Below are 18,631 nucleotides of genomic sequence, written 5' to 3' on the forward strand. Positions count from 1 at the left end.
CCTATCATATTATTGGGCTATAGTAATGACTAATATAATTAATTGTGATGACTAATGCATTCTTATTACTTCGTTGCAAACATCTGTTTTGTTGGGGCTCGTTTCCATGGACGTGGTTCATACTAATTCGAAACCAATAATACTGAAACTGAGTGTGTATACATTTCTTAATTATAGCATTTTACTCTATGCGTTACCAACACAATTACATCAAATAGTTGGGTACGTTTGGTTAAATACCCCTGGATGATTAAAAAAAATGTTGGTATAAATGTACATCATCCCCCCCGCTTTCACCTCTCAGTGGTAGCGTCAGGAGGGTGCGTAGTCTGTTACAGCCTCCGCGGACAATCGACTCGAGGGAAGGAACATGTTGACATAAGGAAGGACTAGGGCTGTTTGTTAGGAGCGGCACAACCATGGACAAGACTGCCGTAGTAAAAGTCGGTGCCGCGGCCAGTGCCAGTGTATGTGCCCTGTTCGGTGGTGTGGTTCTCGCCCAGTACATGTTCGCCAAGAAGAAGAGAGCGGGAAAGAAAACGAAGATCATCGAGATGGTGAGTGGGCTCGCGCGTGTTGTTCATGTGTGTATTGCGCAGTCGCGGATGTTCCTAGAAATAACAAGGGTGGTTTAGAGGTCATTATTTGCTAGGTAGCTATGGTGGTTTCACGAAAAGCTGTTCAAAATCGCGACATGACATTAAACTGATGCTGTTTGTCAGATGGTGAAATTTGCCATCAAGAAGTTCAACTGGTATGTCAAAATACGGAGTTACAGGTCAGGTGTGAGCTTTACTTTTCACATTGCTTGTCCTCAAGCATCATTGCTAGTTACATCTTGTGATTCTCAATTTTAGGACATGTAGCCTACCATCTAGTCTCTACGAATCTGAGAGTGGCAGACACATCTCTCCTCTCTAACATAAAGGCTCACTTTTTGTGATCATTCCCATCACATGTCAGACTGTTGAATAAACTTCATTTGAAAGTACTTTACCTGTTGTCCACTGATTTCTGTCCTTATGTAGAATGTAATCTGAGACAAAATATCCAGAGTAGTGCCATTAACCTGACTGTATGTCGGTTTGTATTTTCAATGCTGAAACAATTGACTTGCACAATTGACATGACTTGCACAACATGTCAACGGCCACGTTTAACCTAAGCACAGATCAAACATTGTACCACGAAATCAGATGACAAATTTCACCACCACTTCCAGCTAATTGCGACGGAATGGGCTTTGATTGACAGTTTGGTTACATCCCGCAATTGTTTACATATTGTGCATCAGGAGATGGAAAATACAAGTAAAATAGCCTAAAGGCGCTGCAAAAAGTTGGGTAAAAAACACTTTCCTGTGGTTAGCCCTATCTCCACTTCCTACCGCCAAAAGGACAAACAGCACGGACAACCAGTAAAGTACTCTTTAAAGATTTACCATTTTTTAAAGATGCACTATGCAGAAATCGCTTTGCCATTTTCTGGTTACCAAAATTCTAATAGTATATCTAATTTCAGTTTGTGACAAAACAAGCAAGTATAGTGTAGAGAATCATTGTACCATCTAAACTGCTGTGAAATATATTTTCCATAACCAAAAATAGTATTTGAAGCTGGTGTACAAAAATATGCAACATTTAAGAACAGGAAGCATACAAATGATACACATAGAACATATCTACAGTTTCTTAGACTTGCTTTCAATGAGTGACAGATCTATAACACAAATTTCTATGTGAATTTGATCAAGTCACCCAGAAAGTTACATATTGCAGCTTTAAATCTCATTGTATTCAACATTCTGGTTTATAGAGACTTGTCTTTTTACAGCAACTTCTTTCAGACTGATGTTTCGACAACCTACCATCAAGGGGTACAACTGAGGATTTGTTAGCATTATGTGTGGCTGTTGGGTCTCAGCCTAGGTTAGATTTAGAGTGACTATCTGGATCGGATGACAAATGTATTTCAGTGAATGGCAAACACCCTATGCATCTCCCAAATCAGATTAACCCATTTGGTGGGAATTGTAACGTGGCCATATAGCGAGCAATGCTACACTGCCCCCTTAGAACAGGAAGGCATGTCCCCGTGCTTTGACTTCTCAGCCCCCTCACATGTCCGGGCAGTGTGCTTCGATTGCCTCACGGCCGCCATCCCACTTCTGACGCCAGTAGCAAACTGCAGGGCAGGGAAGTGCACCAGGGTCACTGGTGTGAAAGGCAGCGCACCAATAGGGTTAGCCCACTTGATGTGAATTGTGACATGGCTCATATAGTGAAGATTGCTACATCTTATTGTTCAGTTATTTTTAGACACGGTGTACAACAATTGTTGTATTGCATGTAATAATTCAAACTATCACAGTGTCAATTGTGTCTGTGAAATGTTGCAGAATCATTGTTTGATATAGTGAAAGACAGTTGTACCTCACAGGCAGTCAGACTCTTACGTTGTCTGACACATCACTAACCGGTGCACAAGACAAGTTAGCATTGTTTTATAGACGGCAGGGAGGGTGACCTCCATATCTATATCAGACCTCCATTAAACTTAGCGTGTTGACTAGAGGTCGACCGATAATTCTTTTTCAATGCCGATACCGATTAATCGGACGATTTTTAAAATGTATTTATTTGTAATAATGACAATTACAACAATACTGAATGAACACTTATTTTAACTTAATATAATACATCAATAAAATCAATTTAGCCTATTGTTTTTGCAAAGTGTTGGAGAAGAAAGCAAAAGTGCAATATGTTCCATGTAAAATATGTGCCATGTAAGAAAGCTAACGTTTCAGTTCCTTGCTCAGAACATATGAAAGCTGGTGGTTCCTTTTTAACATGAGTCTTCAATATTCCCAGGTAAGAAGTTTTAGGTTGTAGTTATAGGACTATTTCCCTCTATACCATTTGTATTTCATTAACCTTTGACTATTGGATGTTCTTATAGGCACTTTAGTATTGCCAGTGTAACAGTATAGCTTCCGTCCCTCTCCTCGCTCCTCCCTGGGCTCGAACCAGCAAAACAACGACAATTAGCGCATGCTAACTAGCTAGCCATTTCACCTCGGTTACACGAGCCTCATCTCGGGAGTTGATAGGCTTGAAGTCATAAACAGTGCAATGCTTGACGCACAACGAAGAGCTGCTGTCGTTCTGCCCCTGAACAAGGCAGTTAACCCACTGTTCCTAGACCGTCATTGATAATAAGAATGTGTTCTTAACTGACTTGCCTAGTTAAAGATTAAATAAAGGTGTAATAAAAAAATAAAGGCAAATCGGCGCCAATAAATACCAATTTCCGATTGTTATGAAAACTTTAAATCGGCCCTAATTATTTGGCCATTCCGATTAATCGGTCGACCTCTAGTGTTGACCCATTCATTCACACTAAACTTCTTCCAGGAATGTGCTGGCTGCTCTATTCCCTGCTTTCTGACTGGGTTTTTTTTAGGCAAGCTTTGCGCTCTTTTTTGTTGTTTTATTTAACCTTGATTTAACTCTGTGTCAAACTGCCTTTATCTTGGCCAGGTCGCAATTGCAAATGAGAACTTGTTCTCAACTATCCTACCTGGTTAAAGGTGAAATACATTTATTTTTTTTAAATAGGCATGTCAGTTGTTACGAATCCCTTTTGGCCCGACAGTCTAGGGGGGATGGTAATGAGACCTGTAACATAACTCATGCAATTTATAATAGTGACAAAGTAAAAGTGTGAACGAAATAACCACGACAACTGAAGTCTACCTTCAAACTCAGGGTTTATTTGTAAACACACGGTAATGGGGGGGCAGGAAAAGGGGCTGAGCTGGACCCAAGGAAGGACATAATAAGTATTCAAAAACACCCCTAAGCTAGACTAGCCTATTTCAACAACAGCTAACTAACTAACCAAAAATACAGTGGGTGGTCCGCCCAGTTCTAACTAGTGTATTTAACAAAGTTTACCTATGGGTAGTGTATGCCCATGGGCGACTTGTCCTGGTTTCCCCTTTTCCTACCAGCAAACAAACTCCATAACCAAAAACAATACTCACAGGTGAGGACAAAGTGATATGGAGGTGCTCAAACAAAAGAGAGCTCAATACATAAAGAGAGTGAAACAGAGAGATTGAGCTCTAGAGCAAACTACTGACAGGGTATTTAAACCAAGGGAAAGGAACTGTGATTGGGTAGGAAACAGGAGGCGGTGTGTCTTCTGATTGATGCTTGATTGGTGAGTGATGATTTTCACCTGTGAGGGGAGAGAAAAGAACACAGGTATCCGTAACATCGGTTAAGAACAAATTCTTATTTACAATGACGGCATAGCCCCGCCAAACTCAGAAGACGCTGGTCCAATTGTGCGCCGCCCTATGGAACTCCCAATCACGGCCGGATGTGAATCAGCCTGGATTTGAACCAGGAACTGTAGTGACACCTCTTGCACTGTGTTGCAGTGCCTTAGACCACTGCGCCACTCAGGATTATTACAGTGTCCCCAGTATGGGAAAGACATCAACTGTTACAAAAACACACAGCCACTCCACAGTATCCAGTTGTAGCAGGCGTGTTGCCTGATGTCCCAGCCCACAGTGGTGTCCTGTTGGTCAATGATAGGCATCTACTACATGTTTGGGATTGAAATGGTCGCATGTATTCATCATTGGCCACTAGATTGCAGGCAAGAACATTTGTAGTGCTTCATGCTTGCTCTCAAGCAAATAAACATGTTCACTCCACTTTCTCCATGGGGAGATTGGCAATAGACAGTCTGGCTCAGTGCTGAACTGTTTTACTTCCGTTTGGACATCTTTTTCAGTTTGATCTATGTTGCTATTTTAGAAAAATATTGTTACACTATGTTCTAGTGTTATGGTGTGTTTAAGATTCCCCAAAATGTTCTTTCATGATCATACTACTACAACACTTTTAGTATTATTTTCAAAGTATTACTTTGACTCCAGCATAGACCCAATGTCTTTACATTATGGTTAGGCCTAAACAATGTGTAGGAGCCGTTTTGGCCTGTTTGTGTTGTGTATGTGTTGTCTGTCGAGTTATTTTGACTTGTTTTGTACACTAGAGGGCACTATATGTTGAGGGTTACTGGTTGTGTGTGTTATGGGAGGGGGGCAGGTGAGAGGAGAGCGCATACAGTTCTTACCGTATCACAGATACAGCTTATAGAATTGCATCTCTCTACACCTATTTGTATAGGAATATGTGTAGTGGAGCTATTTACATTTTATACTGTATGTGCAGTGAATGGGAACTTCACCCAAGCTGATTTTTTTTTTGTGGACGTGTTATGGACAGCTTTCTCCTGTGCCAGTGGCTTTTCATAGGGAATCACCACTACAATGTGGTTAAGTCGCTCAACAAAGTCTAGGCTTAAATAGTCCAAGGAGGGGTGACCGACACAATAGAGTACAGGTGTATATTGCTGGATAAGTGACCTTGTTTGGCCTCTTCTCTCTAGAGGTCGACCGATTATGATTTTTCAACGCCGATACCAATTATTGGTAATAATGACAATTACAACAATACTGAATGAACACTTATTTTAACTTAATATAATGCATCAATAAAATCAATTTAGCCTCAAGTAAATAATGAAACATGTTCAATTTGGTTTAAATAATGCAAAAATAAAGTGTTGGAGAAGAAAGTAAAAGTGCAATATGCGCCATGTAAGAAAGCTAATGTTTAAGTTCTTTGCTCAGAACATGAGAACATATGAAAGGTGGTGGTTCCTTTTAACATGAGTCTTCAATATTCCTAGGTAAGAAGTTTTAGGTTGTAGTTATTATAGGACTATTTCTCTCTATATGATTTGTATTTCATATACCTTTGACTATTGGATGTTCTTATAGGCACTTTAGTATTGCCAGTGTAACAGTATAGCTTCCGTCCCTCTCCTCGCTCCTACCTGGGCTCGAACCAGGAACACATCGACAACAGCCACCCTCGAAGCAGCGTTACCCATCGCTCCACAAAAGTTGCGGCCCTTGCAGAGCAAGGGGAACAACTACTCCAAGTCTCAGAGCGAGTGACGTTTGAAACGCTATTAGCATCCCTAAGTCTAAATATTGCTGTTAGATTGCACAACCTTCAATGTTATGTCATAATTACATAAAATTCTGGCAAACTAGTTCGCAATGAGCCAGGCGGCCCAAACTGTTGTGTATACCCTGACTGCGTGCAATGAACGCAAGAGAAGTGACACAATTTCACCTGGTTAATATTGCTTGCTAACCTTTCTTTTAGCTAAATATGCAGGTTTAAAAATATATACTTCTGTGTATTGATTTTAAGAAAGGCATTGATGTTTATGGTTAGGTACACGTTGGAGCAACGACAGTCCTTATTCGCGAATGAGCACGGCATTGATTATATGCAACACAGGACACGCTAGATGAACTAGTAATATCATCAACCATGTGTAGTTATAACTAGTGATTATGATTGATGTTTTTTTATAAGATAAGTTTAATGCTAGCTAGAAACTTACTATGGCTTCTTACTGCATTCGCGTAACAGGCAGTCTCCTCATGGAGTGCAATGAGAGGCAGGTGGTTAGCGTGTTGGACTAGTTAACTGTAAGGTTGCAAGATTGAATCCCCTAGCTGACAAGGTAAAAAATCTGTCGTTCTGCCCCTGAACAAGGCAGTTAACCCACCGTTCCTAGGCCGTCATTGAAAATAAGAATGTGTTTTTAACTGACTTGCCACGTTAAATAGAGTTGTAAATTAGCGTCCACAAATACCGATTTCCGATTGTTATGAAAACTTGAAATCGGCCCTAATTAGCCATTCCAATTAATCGGTCAACCTCCAGTTCTCTCTGACTTCTCCTGTGACACGGCAGGCTTATCCAGGGGCAACAGAGTTACAGCCTTCCTCCTTTGCGGAGAGGAAGTTTATCTATGACAGAGAGGACTGTCCATGTGCCTGTGCTGTAGTGATACTGTTAGCTGAAGAGCTCTTACAGCAGACACTGTCCACTTTACTGTCTACCTATTCATATTTATGAGGCATGGCGTATAGGGCCAAGCGGATCTGGCTCTGTTTCTCTTACATACTTTCTTTCAAGGGGTAAGACCTCTAATAGGACAATTTCTACTCCACCCCAGAGCCAATACTATTTTAGGTTTTTCAGTGGGCACTACAAGTTTTAAGAGAAATGCATTCTAATGAGAATGTTATTAAGCTATCATGAAATGTTCTGTGGCAATGTGGATGATACTTTGCCAAACTACATAGGGCCCAACCACAGCCCTACTTTAATCACAGAGCAGCACACGCAGCTTATCAGAACGCTGTTCTAGGGAAATGAGTGTCCAAGCCTGCCTGGCAAAGTCACCATTTTGGCTCAGTCAAAACTCTTGAACTAAAATGTTGTCAGCAGCATGCCCTCACAGCCCTTGTTAATGTATTTTTTTCTCTTCTGCCCTTGTTCCACATAGTAGGTATTTTGTTTACATTTGTTGCAGAAATGTTCAGTATATTCTTACATTGACTGATTCACCCAAGATAACCTCTCTTCCCTATATTTGTGTAGGCATAATTCTGTCACAAATGCACAGGTAAATGGAAATGCCTCAAAGCACCTCTTCCACTCTGTTGCCCGGTGGCTGATAGTAGTCTGAATACAGACTACTACAAATGAACTCCAACTCTCGTATTCTGCTCCAGCTGTGTCCTCTATAACCTTTGACTTTGGTGAACAAGGCTGGGGGTGAGGACGAGACGCCCTCCACTGTAGAAAGGAATGTTGAGCCAGCACTTTCACGGATGTTGAAAAAGTTATAAACTGACAATGGGTTTTAAATTGTGTTATCCCAATGTATTTTATTTTTTCTTCGGGTGAGGCAGAATCGCCAATGGACTCCCTTTCAACACCTGATGTTTGAAGGTTTTTCCAAAGATTGTTGAAAATGTAGGCCTAGCCTATTTATGGGGGGGAAACATTTTAGATTGGGTGGAACTTGTTTTTGTATATCCTTGTTGTTTTAAATGTCTTATAATAAAGACGACTGCATAAAGGTATCTGTTTTAGACCTTTTGCTCCCAAGACTTGGGTGTAGAGAGGTTGGATTTATCACCTACATATGATACCAGTGTCAGAAACTCAACAGTCACCATGGTAGTGGAAATGCAGACCTGAATATGATTGGCCAGCCATTCCGTTTTCTAGTTATTTGATCAATGTTGATTGGATAGGTGTGTGTGTGTGTAGTCTTATTTTGGTGAGACGTGATTAGAACTCTCTACCTGAGTTAGGCCTATTGAAAGGTGGTATGTGACCCTGCAGCTGAGGTATGTGCTAGGCCTAAATAATGACTGACTACTAACTGACATTTCTGACTTGCTGATTGGCAAGTCAGAAATGTCAGAGTTCCGACTAGTGTGTGTGAACGCGGCATATAACCTACAGGGGGAAAAACTCAGATGGCTTCTCATTGGTGGAGAGCAGATTTGATGAACCATGACCCTTTGACCCTGGGTATTCCATAGCCACGCACACACAAACATGTGGGACAGGGTAGGGGTCTTGAAATGTGTGTGCTCAGTGTTGGTGGAGAAATGCACCGCAGGGTTTCGTCCCTGGCCTGGCAATAATCCAGACAAGTGGGAGGGCTGTTTCTGTTGCATCATGTGATTGTAATGGATTCCAGTTACAGTACCTCTATTAAAAGCTGAGGGGTCAAAGGTAAACTACTGCCACGGGCGATTCCATGTCCCCTCATCTACTTGCCTTCTCTGTGTGGGTGTGTTAAGACATGTTAATTTAATCTTTGTGTGTCCTGTGTTTATGATGTAAATTGAAGTGGTGTGTGAGTTGTTCATTTGCGTGTCAGTGCGTCACTGGCCTCTTACAAAGGGGAGGGATTATCTAATCTATTCTGGGTGACGCCCCCTCTGTTGCGTTGCCTATATAAGCCCTCTGCTGACAGAGTACCTTTTCTTCACTCCCTTCACTTGTTTTGTGCAAGACCAGAGGAAAAGGTAAGTATGTGTGTGCTGTTGGTCCGAGCCCTGCTGTTAGCACCAGATACAAATTGCTCTGGAGGGTCAGACAATGACTAGGCTACAAATGTGTTATTTATGTTTGTGTTTAGAGTTGGAGAAAGGATGAACTGAATGCATGGAAGATGGGAATTCATGGATTGTTATGGAGTCTATACTGTAAAATATCATTAGAGGACAGTGTGTTAATAGTTGATAGTTGTAAATAGGTATGACTGGTATTTGGCTCGATGCGTGTGTGGATTCTGCTCTCCCTTCCCACTAACTAAGTTTATACCTAATATTCAAGAATGAGTTACATAGGTGTGGTCTAAGTGTTTTTAAAACGGAAGAATGTTGTCAATGTAGCCTATGCATCTGGAACGGTGTATTTCTTAAAGACATTACGGCGCATGACATTGCGTAAACAACTCAAATGTACCAAAGGAGAGGGTGTTCTGTTACATGGATCAGCCCCAGTGTAGTACATTTAAGTGGTGTCAGAGGGTTGTAAAGAAGGGGGGTGAAGGGGTTCCTAACTTTAACCTACATCCCAGTCATAACGTCCACTGATACAGTGCCTTGCGGAAGTATTCGGCCCCCTTGAACTTTGCGACCTTTTGCCACATTTCAGGCTTCAAACATAAAGATATAAAACTGTATTTTTTTTGTGAAGAATCAACAACAAGTGGGACACAATCATGAAGTGGAACTTCCTTTTTTAACAAATCAAAAACTGAAAAATTGGGCGTGCAAAATTATTCAGCCCCTTTACTTTCAGTGCAGCAAACTCTCTCCAGAAGTTCAGTGAGGATCTCTGAATGATCCAATGTTGACCTAAATGACTAATGATGATATACAATCCACCTGTGTGTAATCAAGTCTCCATATAAATGCATCTGCACTGTGATAGTCTCAGAGGTCCGTTAAAAGCGCAGAGAGCATCATGAAGAACAAGGAACACACCAGGCAGGTCCGAGATACTGTTGTGAAGAAGTTTAAAGCCGGATTTGGATACAAAAAGATTTCCCAAGCTTTAAACATCCCAAGGAGCACTGTGCAAGCGATAATATTGAAATGGAAGGAGTATCAGACCACTGCAAATCTACCAAGACCTGGCCGTCCCTCTAAACTTTCAGCTCATACAAGGAGAAGACTGGTCAGAGATGCAGCCAAGAGGCCCATGATCACTCTGGATGAACTGCAGAGATCTACAGCTGAGGTGGGAGACTCTGTCCATAGGACAACAATCAGTCGTATATTGCACAAATCTGGCCTTTATGGAAGAGTGGCAAGAAGAAAGCCATTTCTTAAAGATATCCATAAAAAGTGTCGTTTAAAGTTGGCCACAAGCCACCTGGGAGACACACCAAACATTTTGGAAGAAGGTGCTCTGGTCAGATGAAACCAAAATTGAACATTTTGGCAACAATGCAAAACGTTATGTTTGGCGTAAAAGCAACACAGCTCATCACCCTGAACACACCACCCCCACTGTCAAACATGGTGGTGGCAGCATCATGGTTTGGGCCTGCTTTTCTTCAGCAGGGACAGGGAAGATGGTTAAAATTGATGGGAAGATGGATGGAGCCAAATACAGGACAATTCTGGAAGAAAACCTGATGGAGTCTGCAAAAGACCTGAGACTGGGACGGAGATTTGTCTTCCAACAAGACAATGATCCAAAACATAAAGCAAAATCTACAATGGAATGGTTCAAAAATAAACATATCCAGGTGTTAGAATGGCCAAGTCAAAGTCCAGACCTGAATCCAATTGAGAATCTGTGGAAAGAACTGAAAACTGCTGTTCACAAATGCTCTCCATCCAACCTCACTGAGCTCGAGCTATTTTGCAAGGAGGAATGGGAAAAAATTTCAGTCTCTCGATGTGCAAAACTGATAGAGACATACCCCAAGCGACTTACAGCTGTAATCGCAGCAAAAGGTGGCGCTACAAAGTAATAATTTTGCATGCATTTTTCTACACAAAAAATACAGTTTCATATCTTTATGTTTGAAGCCTGAAATGTGGCAAAAGGTCACAAAGTTCAAGGGGGCCGAATACTTTCGCAAGGCACTGTACCACAGAACAGTCTTGGTACACTATTGCATACCACTGATGGGTGGGTGTGTGTGTGTGTGTGTGCACAAAGTTGTTTGTTGATGGGGTGTGGGCTATTTTGATACTCAAACAGTCTGGTGAAGGAATACCCAGGTATCTAGTTTACACCCCTGATCTTTTCCAGCTCCACCCCCACCTTTCAGTCAAGGTTTTATTAGCAACATTAAAATTACACTCAAGGGGAGAAAAGGGTGCGCGCACACACACCAGCTGAAGGTCGTATTTATGGTTTGTTACATTCCTGCCCTGACATGTCAACAAGGCTTCAACTGCGCTATAGATCTCTCTCTCATTTCTCCACCTGAACCTAATTCGTTGCCTAATATTGTAGTTAGACCACCCAAGTCAAGTAGCGACGATTCAATAGAACATATTGGTGTCTGCAGCCCTGTAAGTTGTTTGTGGTTCAGGTCTCCTCCCTCATGGCCTGGGGCTTGTTTGGGTGGTGGTCAGTTATGTACGCAAGAAGGATCCATAACATCAGCTGTTCCACTGCTATGGCCCTGGGGAGATGGGGGCTGGGGCACGAGGGGTGTTGTGATATCCAGTTAGTCTACTCCTGGCTCCTCTTACATTGGCCCCAAAAAATGGCGGTGCTCTTTTAAACTCGACCCGCACCCCACCAAATACTAACCATAGGCCCAACTCAAGTTAACCTCAACACTTTATTTTATTATTGAGTCCTCCTCCCCTCCCTTCGGAGGGATATTCTTTTCAATGATTGATTTAAAATGATTTTATCGATCCAGTGATGGGTGTTACATGCTACTTGTAGTAGTGTATATTAGAAGCATACTTCACGATCTCTTTCTGTGTCTTTCGCCCTCCATCTCTCAGATGCCAGAGTTTGAGAAGAACACGGTCCACATGAGGGATCCAGAGCGGGTGGAACGGATCATCTGTGACATGATCAAGGGTGGCGCCTCCAAACTACAGGTACAGTAGGAGGGGAAGGGTGTGCGAAGAGAAATGGGCCGTTCCTATTGGATGAACAGTGACACCCTGTGGTGACAGTATGATGACCAGAGTTATCACTGACTCCCCTCCATGGCTCTCCTGGTTTGTTTTCAGGTCATCACTGACTTTGACATGACGTTAAGCCGGTTCGCAGTCAACGGCAAACGCTGCCCCACGTGTCATAGTAAGTACAACATAAAACCAGCTCAACATTCACTGGCTTCTAAATAAGTTACCTGCCTATGACTGTCTCTGGCCTATCCATCTGACCAAAGTCCTCCTTTCCACATAGATATCATTGACAACTGCAAGCTTGTCACCGAAGATTGTAGGACGAAGGTTTGTTTGATGTTACTATTGCTTAATAGTATTTGTAGGTGTCACGAAAGCACGTGTTAATGCTAATTGATTTTCTGTCTGTCTTTTAGTTACTGGAGCTTAAGAACACATATTACCCCATAGAGATCGACCCCCATCTAACGATGGAGGAGAAGTATCCATTTATGGTAGAATGGTGAGTAGACGCATGGACACGTGCGCACACACATACCGTTGCTCTCGCTAAGGCCCAATGTGTGTGTGTTGACAGGTACTTTAAGTCCCACACATTACTGGTGGAGCAGAGGCTACAGAAGGACAAACTCTCAGAGGTGGTGAGAGACTCAGACGCCTGCCTGAGGTAAGACCTGATAAAAATAATGTGAATTCGTTTAAACTACAGAAAGACGCTCAGGACACATGTTGAGCCAGAGTGGCTGTTATTGCCGCTTCATAAACACGAGCTCTACGAAATATTATTTATTTCTGCCTGTGAATAATTTTCGTTCATATAAGCTGGATGTCTGTCCCACAGAGGGCAATGAGTGGTTCTAATGCTTACATGTCTGTCCCACAGGGAGGGCTATGAGTGGTTCTAATGCTTACATGTCTGTCCCACAGAGGGCTATGAGTGGTTCTAATGCTTACATGTCTGTCCCACAGGGAGGGCTATGAGTGGTTCTAATGCTTACATGTCTGTCCCACAGGGAGGGCTATGAGTGGTTCTAATGCTTACATGTCTGTCCCACAGAGGGCTATGAGTGGTTCTAATGCTTACATGTCTGTCCCACAGGGAGGGCTATGAGTGGTTCTAATGCTTACATGTCTGTCCCACAGGGAGGGCTATGAGTGGTTTAATGCTTACATGTCTGTCCCACAGGGAGGGCTATGAGTGGTTCTAATGCTTACATGTCTGTCCCACAGGGAGGGCTATGAGTGGTTCTAATGCTTACATGTCTGTCCCACAGAGGGCTATGAGTGGTTCTAATGCTTACATGTCTGTCCCACAGGGAGGGCTATGAGTGGTTTTAATGCTTACATGTCTGTCCCACAGGGAGGGTTATGAGCCGTTCTTTGACCGGCTCCAGAAGCACAACGTGCCCGTGTTCATCTTCTCAGCGGGTCTGGGAGACGTCCTGGAGGAGATCATCCACCAGGCGGGGGTCTACCACCCCAACGTCAAGGTGGTGTCCAACTTCATGGACTTCGATGAGAATGTACGTCCCCCCCTGTCCCTCGAGGAGAGCTTGGTACATGCTGAGGATAGGCCTGAGTGCTCGGAAGAGTGTCGATAAACCTGATTAAAAAAGCTATGGTTCTACCTGGGTGTATGCATTGCATTGCAGTTGCATCAGTTAGCTCAGTTCCATTTAAACTCAAGTATTTTTCTTCTCTCAGGGCGAGCTGAAGGGCTTCAAGGGAGAGCTGATCCATGTGTTCAACAAGCACGACGGCGCCCTGCGCAACACGGAGTACTTCAAACAGGTGAAGGACAACTGTAACATCGTGCTGCTGGGAGACTCGTTAGGTGACCTCAACATGGCTGACGGCGTGCCCAACGTGGAGAACATCCTCAAGATCGGCTTCCTCAATGACAAGGTGCCCGCAACCCCTCCCCTCCCCCCATCGCCAGTCTTCAACTCTATCTGCTCCCATCACCAGCTAAATTACTGCATATGAATAGTCTGAAGATGTGACTATAGTGACTGAAATGAAAAGAATGAGGTTATGTGCTCCCTGTGCCAATGTGCATCGTAACTCTTCTCTCTTCCCTGGCAGGTGGAGGAGCGTTTGGAGAAATATCTGGACTCTTATGACATCGTCTTGGTAAAGGACGAGACTCTAGAAGTGCCCAATTCTATCCTTCAGAAGATCCTATAACTCATCCCCTCTCCACATCATACTGACACACTTCCCCCAAACCCATGAAAAATGAACCGACCTCGGAACCCCCAGACGGACGTTACTGGCCCCCCGCCACTGACTCACAGCCCCTCGACATACACTAGCTCCATGGGCACCCCTCCTTGGATCCCACCTCTGCCACCAACCATAGGGTCATGGTTGGGTACTTGATGTTCCCTTCCCCTCTTTATGAAGACATTTATTCTCCTCTCAATGAACTATTTTAAAGTACACAGCCTCAGTCTTTGTCTGTCTGCAACCTTGTCGATGTCCTCCACCCCATAACTAAAAAGTAATAGCAACCCCCCAAAAAATGCTAACAATCTTTTTATAATTTGTGCGTAATTGTTCATATTTTTCATATTGTAATGCTTGTATCAGCTTGCAAGTCATAAACCGAGCATCCACACAAGAACACAGCGACGTCTTTGGAACAGTCCTAGCATGCATTTCACCACACTACGTCACCTTGCATTGTGCAACAGCTTGGCTACAGGAATCAATGTAGGTCTGAAAAAATAATGTGAACCTGTCTACGGGTGAACCATACTCAGACATTGGTATGAATGTTATCAGTGGTTTTATGGATGTAGTAATGGATTCTGTCTTGCACAAGAAAAGCCATGTCTGCATCTCTATCAGTTTTTTCACATGGTGACTTTGCTACTGTAGCCACACTAGAAAGTAGCACTTTATTTTACAAGAGTACTAACAATGCACATTTTTATGTGCCACTTAAATATACTGCATGGGTTATAAGATACCTTATGGTGCTTATATCAAGAAATTTCGTTCTGCCCCTGAACAAGGCAGTTAACCCACTGTTCCTAGGCCATCATTGTAAATAAGAATTTGTTCTTAACTGTCTTGCCTAGTTAAATAAAGGTAAAAAATAAAATAAAAATTGAATCAAGAAATTAAACAAAATTGTCAATGACAGTTGCGATAATAGTAGTAACTAGTGGTGCTAAAGATTTTCATAAGTTAGTTATGGGCTATTACTGTTAATGTAACTGACTTTATGAATGATATAGTGTAAAATAAAGTACTACCAAAGAAGTCATTACACAGAGGAAAAGTAGCCTACTCAATAGGCAGTATATTACAAGAGAACAACACCACTGGGTAAAGCACCTTGGTCTGTGGATCAGTGACATTCAATAAGATTCATATTTTGTTTAACTTGGCCTTTTATCCACACCCATTGACCATTTTTATTTTGTGGTTCAAATTTGAACTCTACCTCAAGCTTGGAAATGCTTATTCCCCCCCTTAAGTTTCTCAGTTTTGTGTTGTTTGACGTTTTCTATTTAAAATGTTAGCGTTTTAAACGTGCTGCTACACCTGCATGTTGCCTTTTCTTAACGTCAGATTTGTCTAAAGAACAGCGGGGGAAATAACTTGTGAATAAAACTTGTCAAATAACAGATGGTGTTTTCTGTTCAACTGTACAACCAAGCTTGTGTGGGGATTGTGGTTGAAAGCAAGATGTAATATCAAAATGGACCTCTAGAGAACGACATAGTACAGTTAAATATAACATTTCACCGCAGCTCCAAAAGATCTGTGTGCAAAATCCATACTTACGTGGCATACTTGTTCTGGGTTGTTTTGTGTTATATTCATCTGGCTCGTTGGTCTAGGGGTATGATTCTCGCTTAGGGTGCGAGAGGTCCCGGGTTCAAATCCCGGACGAGCCCTACTTTTACTAAAATACGAAACTGAATGACTGACACAAGTTATTGTGATAACAGTGTAATAAAAACACTAACGTGTAAAACATTAAGGAACTACAAGAAATCACTGAGTTCCATGATGCACAAGGCAGATTATTGAGAATTTGGTTGCAAGTATATGCTTTATAATACAGTTTTCATTCAAATAATGGATGTTCCATTTAATTGCTATATTATCCTCACATTTAAATGTCACACGCACAAGTACAGCGAAATTCCTTTCTTGCAAACTCAAAACCCAACAATGCAATAATGTAAAACTAGATTTTTTTTAAAACACGAGAAATAAGAAATATGCCTCAAACGTGTGTGTGTGTATATATATATATATATATATGCAATTAACGGTCATTATAAAAGATGTTGAGTGACATGTTTAATGTGCAATCGCATGTGATTAGATTGAGACCATTTAACCTCCGTTTACCTGAACGTCTGTAGTCTCGTGCACCAGACAAGAACGTCTGTGGAGAATAACTCAGTTTCCCATAAATCTGTGGGTTTGTGCGTTTCTGATCATGCGCGCAAGTACTAAAGTATCGTTAGTGTCACTGCTATGACAACAGGCTTCAAGCAAGTTGATGAGGCACACGTAAAAAGTTTGTTTTAAAAAAAATCTGAACTGTGAACCACAAACAGGCTCGTCTTGTTAGAGGTAAAAAGAGGCACGTTTAGAATTTGCATATGTCGCTGGAATATTGAAACTATACGCTTGTTAGCCTCCAAGCCAGGCACAGCCAGCGTTAATTAGTCAGCTAACGTTAACTAACTTCGCTCGAGGTGTTTCCTGGCTGGCTAGTTTGCTACCTATAGATAATCATGTACGTCGTCCAGTTTGTTTTTGTTCTGTTTATAACAATTGTTCAACACATGGACAATGCTTGCCCGCAACCCCTACTAACGTTAGCTAGCTAGCTTAATCAACAGATTATGCATGTTGACGTTGCTAGCTAGATACTAAGGTTAGATCTAGCTAGTTATGTGGAAATCATTCTATTCACCTCTAATGAAATGGAGTCGGAGCTCTGCTGATATGCATGGCACACCTGGATAATGTTGAATTATGATGTGGTTGATTGCAGAATGTTGGCTGTGCTTTACTGTCGGTCAATAGATGAAAAGGGTCTGCTGAAAGGTCTTGGCCGTGATAGAGTCAAGTAGGCAGGTGGTATAAGGCTATAGGCATATATTCCACTTGTGTAATCTTTCAAAATCGAAATAATAGGGCTATCATTTTAATGGTTATATATGGTCTTGGTGTAGAGGGAGGGGGAATAAGGGATTCTCTATGGATTAGCTGTCCATTCCACCTGCTCAGCAGTTGACAATGAGGAAATCTGCTTGGCCCATGCTCTGATACAATCTCTGATCATGTGACTCAGCTGTCATTGGTTAGTGTAACAGGGGTTTTACGGTCAGTGTCACACACAGACCACTGTCCAAACCTCCCTCTGGGTTCCGGAGTCAAAGAAACATCAGCATGTAGCCTAATATAGGTCTCCTGTAAGAGGTCGGCACTAATCCCCTGCAATAAAAGCAGATGATCAGTGAATTACCAGACACACACACACACACGCGCTAGCTTGATAAAGCACTACAAATCTGAGGCTGGCACCCATTACACTTAGAGTGAGTTAAAGTAGGCTTAGAAAGATCATGCCATATAGGAGACTAGGTGGAATACATGAAAGCCAACTCTTCCAATCGTTTCATCTTTCCATTTGGTTCCAAGTGGGGTAGACAAACAGCAGGTATCAGCCATATTGCTTTCACCTGTCCATGATGAGTGTCAGTCACGTGTGGAAGACTGACAAGCAGTATTATGGTGTCCACTAGAGCGGCGATATGACCCTCAGTGTCTGTCTCCTCTGCAGTAGCATGTCTCTGTTCAAGGCGTGTGATTGGTGGGCCGCGGTGCTGGGCGAGGGGGAGGAGTTTGACCAGGGATGCCTGTGTGTCGGAGATGTGGACAGCATGGTGAGAAGGTGTGGGGTTGTGGTGTGTCTGACTGCACTCTGCACTACAAAGACACTGTTCACTAATAGACCAAAAAACAATGAGAGTGAAAGTGCCCCTGGTACCATAGTCTTATTTACATGCACAAATCAGATTTGTTAATTGTCTGATTGACTTAACTTCCTGGATCTTTATTACCATGTTTAAAACATACCATTTGCCCTCTCGATATAAAGCACATACACTGAGTGTACAAAACATTAAGAACACCTTCCTAATATTGAGTTGCACCCCCCTCTTTGCCCTCAGAACAGCCTCAATTCATCGGGGCATGGACTCTACAAGGTGTCGAAAGCATTCCACTGGGATGCTGGCCCATGTTGAGTCCAATGCTTCCCAGAGTGGTCAAGATGACAACGCTTTCGACACCTTGTATGGTGGTCCTTTGGGTGGTGGACTATTCTTGATACACACAGGAAACTGTTGAGTGTGAAAAACCCAGCAGTATTGCAGTTCTTGACACAAACCGGTGTGCCTGGCACCTACTACCATACCCTGTTCAAAGGCACTTAAATCTTTTGTCTTGCCCATTCACACATACACAATTGATGTCTCAATTGTGTCAAGGCTTAAA

At 42.4% G+C, this 18,631-nt stretch overlaps 1 protein-coding gene and 1 non-coding gene across 3 annotated transcripts; both read left to right on the top strand.

The window, feature by feature from the left end:
* The first annotated feature begins 149 nt into the window (after positions 1-149).
* Positions 150-15,732, top strand: LOC112222910 (5'-nucleotidase, cytosolic IIIA). 2 transcript variants are annotated; one of them, XM_024385774.2, is made up of 9 exons: positions 150-557; positions 11,963-12,061; positions 12,197-12,266; positions 12,375-12,421; positions 12,511-12,596; positions 12,672-12,761; positions 13,455-13,617; positions 13,799-13,999; positions 14,180-15,732. In XM_024385774.2, exons 1-9 carry the CDS (start codon positions 420-422, stop codon positions 14,279-14,281), a joined length of 996 nt encoding a protein of 331 aa, XP_024241542.1. In that variant the 5' UTR covers positions 150-419; the 3' UTR covers positions 14,282-15,732. The 2 variants fall into 2 exon arrangements, with proteins under 2 accessions (XP_024241542.1, XP_024241543.1); XM_024385775.2 differs by lacking the exon at positions 150-557 and adding an exon at positions 8,876-9,001.
* Positions 15,733-15,933: 201 nt separating this feature from the next.
* Positions 15,934-16,005, top strand: trnap-agg. The gene has a single exon. It is a non-coding gene; the product is annotated as a tRNA-Pro (tRNA).
* The last annotated feature ends 2,626 nt before the right edge of the window (positions 16,006-18,631 follow it).

The sequence above is a fragment of the Oncorhynchus tshawytscha genome, linkage group LG23 (assembly GCF_018296145.1).
Source record: "Oncorhynchus tshawytscha isolate Ot180627B linkage group LG23, Otsh_v2.0, whole genome shotgun sequence".
NCBI lineage: Eukaryota > Metazoa > Chordata > Actinopteri > Salmoniformes > Salmonidae > Oncorhynchus > Oncorhynchus tshawytscha.

Coding starts and splice junctions, on each gene's coding strand:
- LOC112222910 (XM_024385774.2), top strand. CDS start 420: ATGGACAAGACTGCCGTAGTAAAAGTCGGTGCCGCGGCCAGTGCCAGT. Junction 12,422..12,510: donor CCGAAGATTGTAGGACGAAG/GTTTGTTTGATG, acceptor TCTGTCTTTTAG/TTACTGGAGCTTAAGAACAC. Junction 12,762..13,454: donor GACTCAGACGCCTGCCTGAG/GTAAGACCTGAT, acceptor TCTGTCCCACAG/GGAGGGTTATGAGCCGTTCT.